This window comes from Lathyrus oleraceus, chromosome 1, assembly GCF_024323335.1.
Source record: "Lathyrus oleraceus cultivar Zhongwan6 chromosome 1, CAAS_Psat_ZW6_1.0, whole genome shotgun sequence".
NCBI lineage: Eukaryota > Viridiplantae > Streptophyta > Magnoliopsida > Fabales > Fabaceae > Lathyrus > Lathyrus oleraceus.
In genome coordinates, this window is record NC_066579.1 from 55,661,212 (window position 1) to 55,667,931 (window position 6,720).

The window sequence follows — 6,720 nt, forward strand, 5'->3', positions numbered from 1 at the left end:
TCAATTTTTTAATATAAATAGTCATTTCTCCCAAATCCAGAATTCTCTAAACGCAAAACATGTCCCTAAGCCTAACAAACACCAACTTACATTACAAATAATAAAATAAAACAATTCTGAAAATTCTAAACATATATTTCAAATATTTCAAATATTTCAAATGATAAAGTATAAACTAAAATATCAAAGCATTACCATACAACTAATATTTTAAATTATCAAAATCAAATTGTCAAAATTAAATAATAAAGCACAAACTGACATAAACGGGGGACAGATTCTGGATGGGTACTAGTGTCCCCGTTACCTGACTTATCCCTATCTTTTTTAATCAAGAAAAATTCAAACCCAAACCCAATCAAAACAGGTTTTTCCTATCAAAATTGGGATGGATTCGGGGGATAACCACGGATACGGGATCTATTGTCATACCTGGTTGCTATGCAAAAAAGTAACAAAAGATAGTTCCGAGCAACAAAAAGAATGTTGCTGTTTAACTTTTCCCTTTTACTAATCAAAACAAACACCATAGTGAACCAATTCCACAATTCATCTTTTAAATCTATGAAAAGAAAATAAAGATTAGATGATCCCATCCTTTTCAAATTCAAAATGACAAATTGTAACTAGAAATCATATCACCTAGTTTGCCTCTTACAGTAGACCTCTAGCAATCATTTCACGAACAAGTCTCGATGCCTTATCATTCTCGTCGTTTTGAAACAAAGCACGGATAATAATTTCGTAAGTTATAGCATTAGGAATGCAACCATTCTCTTCCATTTTCAACAGCAAGGACAATGCTTCATCAAACAAACCTTCTCTACAAAGCCCATTAATCATGACAGTATAAGTTATAACATCAAAACAATAGCCTTTAACTAGAAGATCCTGAAAAACCTTTTGTGCATCCATAAGTCTTCCATTTTTGCATAGTCCATCAACAAGTATAGTGTATGTATACATATTTGGCTGAACTCCTTGCTCTTTGATCTTTGTCATTAATGCAAATTGCTTGGTCAACCTGATGATTTTTTAACAAGCCATTCAATAAAGAAGTGTAGGTGATCACATTAGCACGTTGGCCTCGGTCATGCATCTGATCTAAAAGATCCCAAACATCAGAGACTCTTCCTGATTTGCAAAGTCCATCAATAAGCGAATTGTATGTTATAGTATTAGGAGCCATGTTTTTCAAACGCATTTCTTTGAAGAGATTCACAGCTTCATCCACCATTCTACTCTTACATAACCCGTTAATCATGATACTGTAGATGTGAAGATCAAGTTTCAGTCCCCTTCGAACAATAGAGTTGAATTCCTTTGATATAATGTCGTCGTGAAATTGAAAGGCTTTCCTAATATGACCATTAAGACAGAGACCTTTAATAAGTGTAGTCAATGTTATGGTATCTGGAAGATAACCTAGCTTCAGAATTTTGGTCAATACAGCGAATGCAAAATTGAGTTTGCGAAGGTGGCAGAAACAATTAAGTAAGATGTTGAAAGTAACAAAGTCGGGTCGAATTCCTCTGAGTTCCATTTGTTGAAAAAGGGAAATAGCAGTTGAGTATTGTTTGATCTTAGCAAGGGAACCTAATATCTTGTTAAATTCAAAAATGGGTGGGTTAGGGTTCATACAGAGGATTTGATTGAATGAAGAAACAGCGTCGTCAACATTGCCAATGAATGAAGGTAAAGGCTGAGGAGAGTAGAATCGAATTGAAAGAGCGTACCTTCTTAACCTTAAGAATGAACGCATTGTTGTGAGTTTGGTTGCAAAGAAATTAACATTTTTTTGAGAATACTTGGTTTGGTTTCACCTGGTTCTACTTGTGTAGATGTTTGCTCATTTAGATACTATAATAAAATTAAAATATTTTGTTGAAAAACTTTATTAAATATTTAATTTAATTATAATATTTTAATATTACTATGTAAATATATATTTGTACTTAAGTATAATGATTGAGAATTAAGAGAGTTTCTTAGGTCCATTTTTTTTAATTAGTGAATGTTCTCCTTAATTTTAAAATTGAGATATTCATAGAAGATTTTTAGGGCTGGATTAGAAAATAGGAGAAATGGTTTTCCTAGTCTTCTAATCATAAACGTGAGAATGAAGGAAGACTGATTCTTTTTTAAATCTTAGGGAAGATGGTTTTCTCCATTTGATTAATATTCACTAATCGTTACTCCAATGACATCTCACATATTTCCTTTTGATTAATGGTGTCCATCTTTAAAGGAAAACCTAAAACTAAATTTCTTCAATCGATAGTCGATAAAGTCATCAACAAGCTCATGTCTTAGAAATGTTCGTTGTTATCCTTTGTCGGTAGAGTCAAGCTTATTAAATCTATTATTCAAGGTATGCTCATTCATTCCATGTCAATATATACAGGGTCGGTTACTCTCGTTAGAGATTTGGAGCTAGTTGCTCAGAACTTTATTTGGAGTGGCGACTCTTTTAAGAGTAAAACTGTCACAATGGCCTGAAAAACATTCGCAGACCAATATCTGAAGGTGATTTAGGCCTTAGATCGTTGGTTGCTCTAAATGAGACCACCATCTAAACTTTGACTGAGATCTTTTCCATTTGGAGGAACCTTGGGCATGTCTTCTTAGGCTTCGGGTTTTGAGGAAGAATAAAATCATTAAGCATCACATTTTCTCCTCGATTTGGTCTAGTGTCAAGAATGAGACTCTATTGATTTACGATAACTCTTCTTGGATCCTTAGAATGGCGAATCAATTAGATTTTGGCATGATAATTAATGTGGTGTCTTTGATTTTGGACATGGGGAACCATGTTGTTGTTGAAGACCTCCATGTCATCTCCTTCATCTTTGATCATAAATGAGACTTCTCGAGCAACAATTATGATATCCATGATTCTCTCCAAGTCAAAATCCATAATTGCCACATTCCTTTTGATCTTCATCCAAATAGAAAGATTTGGAAGCATTCTCCTTCGGGCAAGCTCACGCTAAAATCTACTTATGATTTTAAAATAAACTTAGGTGCATGTAAAGATTTGTGGCGTTGGATTTGGTCGAAAACCATTCTGCCCTCAAAATCGTTTTTGATTTGGAGGTTGTTACTCAACAAACTTTCGATTGATGACCAATTAAAGAGAAGATTATTTGCAATAGAGTCTAGTCTGATCAATGTAGGTTAATCTTTGACGGTGCTTTTATCCATGTGTTCAATGTTGTTTGGATTGCTCGAAACAATATCAGATTCAAGGAGAAATTCATCACTAATTCTTCTTCTATATCTTTTATTTTATCGACTTGTTCTCAGGCTAGAAATAATTACAAAGCTTTTTCCTTTATCAATATTCATGATTTAGAGATGCTTAAATATTTCAAAGTCAAAATTTAGCCTCCTAATGCTCCTAAAAGTCTAGAAGTTATTTGCAAACCGCCTCTGCGTAACTAGATTAAGATCAATTGTGATGGAGCGTCTTTAGGCAATTCGAGTTCCTCTACTTGCGGTGGTATTACCAGAGATTATGACGACCACTTTCTTGGAGCTTTTGCTCATATTTTGATAGTCTCGAACTCTCTCATTGTCGAACTTTCCGATGCTATGTTAGCAATTGAGTTCGCTAATGAGAAGGGTCGTCTTAATTTATGGTTAGAATCAGGCTCTATAGTTGTGATTCAAGTTTTTAACCTCCCTTCAAAGTGCCTTGAAAAATTCGTATTAGATATATTAAGTGTAATATTTTTTTTGGTGGTCTCTCACATCTATAAAAAAATAAAAATAATAATCGTGCTAATTCTCCTACTACCATAGTTCTTTCAATGACAAATTCTATTAATTTTAACGGCATTGCTATTCCTACATAATTTCCTACACCAAATAGTTACACCGTATACACTTTTCACTGTATTTATACGGTGAACAGTGTATTTTAAAAATAAAATAATATATTTATGAACAGTGCGTGAACAGTGCACGTGAACAATGTCTATGAATAGTGACTTAAAATAGTAAAAAAAGTTGATTAATTAAATGTAAAAGGTTGGTTAATGAAATGACGAAGTTGGTTAATAAACGTCCACATATTAAAAATAATTTTGAACAACCATCGAAATTGATTAATACAAGTTATGAAATTGATTAAAAAATTATGAAATTGGTTAATAAACGTTCAGATAATAAAAAAAAATTAAATAAATATAACTTTTATATTTAAAAAAATAATATATATTATTATAATATTTTACTGTTCACCGTATTGGTGAAGACTAAAATACGATGTAGGTGTAGAATCTAGTTAAGAATAACATTTTTCTATTTTTAATTAGACATGTATTGTCCATGAGTGGGACGTGTAAGAGCCGAGAAGAATAAAGGTTCCAACAAGTAAGACATGTGCACTCCCTCTCCTTCTCTCTCATTAAACAAAAACCCTCTCTTTCATGTGAATACTCTTCTGCACATTAAATACAATTCACCTACTCATGTGTCTAAGCATGAGGCTCCCTATCCACATATGTCATAGCAATCAAGGTGTTCATGATATTGGTTGGAATCAAATATATGTATACCCTTCTCCTAGCTTTAAATGTTCATCAACTCATTTTATAAACTACAATTTCATCTTATTCAACACCACCATGTCAATATCACTCCTTTTCCTCTACATTCTCTTCTTCCATTCCTACACGAGTCTCCCCACACCATCATCTCATCCAACAACATTAACAGTCCCTTCATTCCAAGAACAATCTTATGTTAAAGGCTGTCCCTTATCTCTCTCAAACGAACTTTTCAATGGCATAAAAGATGCATGTAGTTCATCAAAACACAGTAAACTCCAACGTAGCCGATGTTGTCCCGTTCTTGCAGCGTGGTTGTACTCTTCATACTCTTCCACCGCTCTTAGAAACCACTCACCATCATCATCATCATCGTCATCATCATCATTTGACATGCCTTTGGTGCCAGATGATTCAGAAACATGTGTGGATGGATTGGAAAAGGCTTTGAAAGTTAGAGGAATTGAGATTGTAAATCCAAATGAGAGTTGTGATTTGGTGTATTGTTCTTGTGGGATTAGGCTGCATCCTTTTAACTGTCCTGATTCATTTTCTGTAACCAAAAGTGGGGAGCTTGTTGGAGATGAAAGTGTTAGAAAGCTGGAGAAGAGCTGTTTGAGTAGTGACAAACATGTCAATGGTTTTCAAGGTCTTGAAGGGTGTTCTAAGTGCTTGAATAGTCTCTATTTGGTGAGTTTTTACAAAATTTAGAAACATATATATGTCACTTTTATAATGTTTGATATTTTAATTGAAATAATACTTTATGATCACAGCTTAACAAAAAGACTTCAAATTCAAGCAAAGAAGACAGGACGACAAAGATTCACAACAAAGATTGCGAGCTAATGGGCTTGACATGGCTTCTGTCGAAGAATCGGACAGCTTATATTCACACGGTTACCGACGTTCTCCGTGCTTTATTGTTGAACAATGATGGATCTAAGCCACAATCATGCACACTTAATAGTGATGGAATGCCTCTAGCTGTTGATTCATCTGAAATCATAAATGAGCAATCTTCTTCAACCACACTCCAACTACCTATGTCTCTTTCTTTGTTATTAGTACTTTGTTTGGTACAGTGTGTGCAAGTTTTTGTGCTATTCTCTTAACTAAAACCTTTATCATGATTACTATGTGTTGATAGGGACAAGTACATTTCAGAGACAATTATGTGTTTCACAAGATATTTATGAACTTTACCTTCATATCATGTATGTTCTATGTCTACACTTAATGTTGGAGGTGGTAGATATTTGTTGCTGGTACAACAATTATTCCAAGGACAAAGATTTGTCACAAGTTCAGCAGAATTCAGAAAATTTGATATAAGAAAGATTTTTTTTAAAAAGGAATTAAGTTAATGACATTTTGTCTATATTTTATTTATGGAAGATTAAGAAAAAAAGGAACAATGGGTTAATGGATAAGTAATTGAGAAGGATAATTAAGTTTATGTCAGATGGTAAAGTTGGATTAAATTATGGTAATTGGAAGACAGAAATGTTAAAAATTGGCATTGAAATTTATTTTAAAATAAAACATCATGTTTCTAATGTAAAAATAAAATAGAAATGTAATTTTGTAAAAAAAAAAAAAAAGAATATGTATTTAATATAGTTTACAGAATCTGAATGTATATTTTTTAAAACTTATATATACTACATTTCAGTGTCAAGAATTTAAATAAACTTATTTTTAGAATTATGAGGAGCATGAAAGTTGTGAAGAAAATAATTTCACAAATGGGACATACATTTATTTAGGCGTGTTTTGAAATTCTTCTGGTTAACTGGACTGTAGTCTTATTGAGCTTAGCCATCTTTATTCTGCGAGCAAGGATGCCACAGAGCATTTACAAATATAACATTAAACAATCTATCAATTATATAAATTCTTTGATCCAATCCATCTATTTAGAGTTATGGATGGATTCGTCCATCAATCACATTTTAAAAATCTAATGAATTATTTAAAATTTAATGATTTATTTTTATATTAAATTATAAAATTAAATAATGTCATTTATTTTTAAATTATCTAAAAATATAAATTTATTTTAATTTTATAAGATTTTTTTAATCTATATATATATATATATATATATATATATATATATATATATATATATATATATATATATATATATATATATATATATATA

The 6,720-nt window shown here is 31.9% G+C and overlaps 1 protein-coding gene and 1 pseudogene across 1 annotated transcript; one reads left to right on the forward strand and one right to left on the reverse strand.

The window, feature by feature from the left end:
- Positions 1–273: 273 nt before the first annotated feature.
- On the reverse strand, positions 274–1,829 carry LOC127107860 (pentatricopeptide repeat-containing protein At1g62680, mitochondrial-like; annotated as a pseudogene).
- Positions 1,830–4,396: 2,567 nt separating this feature from the next.
- On the forward strand, positions 4,397–5,769 carry LOC127107946 (uncharacterized GPI-anchored protein At4g28100). The gene is made up of 2 exons (XM_051045335.1): positions 4,397–5,243; positions 5,330–5,769. Exons 1-2 carry the CDS (start codon positions 4,476–4,478, stop codon positions 5,666–5,668), a joined length of 1,107 nt encoding a protein of 368 aa, XP_050901292.1. The 5' UTR covers positions 4,397–4,475; the 3' UTR covers positions 5,669–5,769.
- Positions 5,770–6,720: the final 951 nt, after the last annotated feature.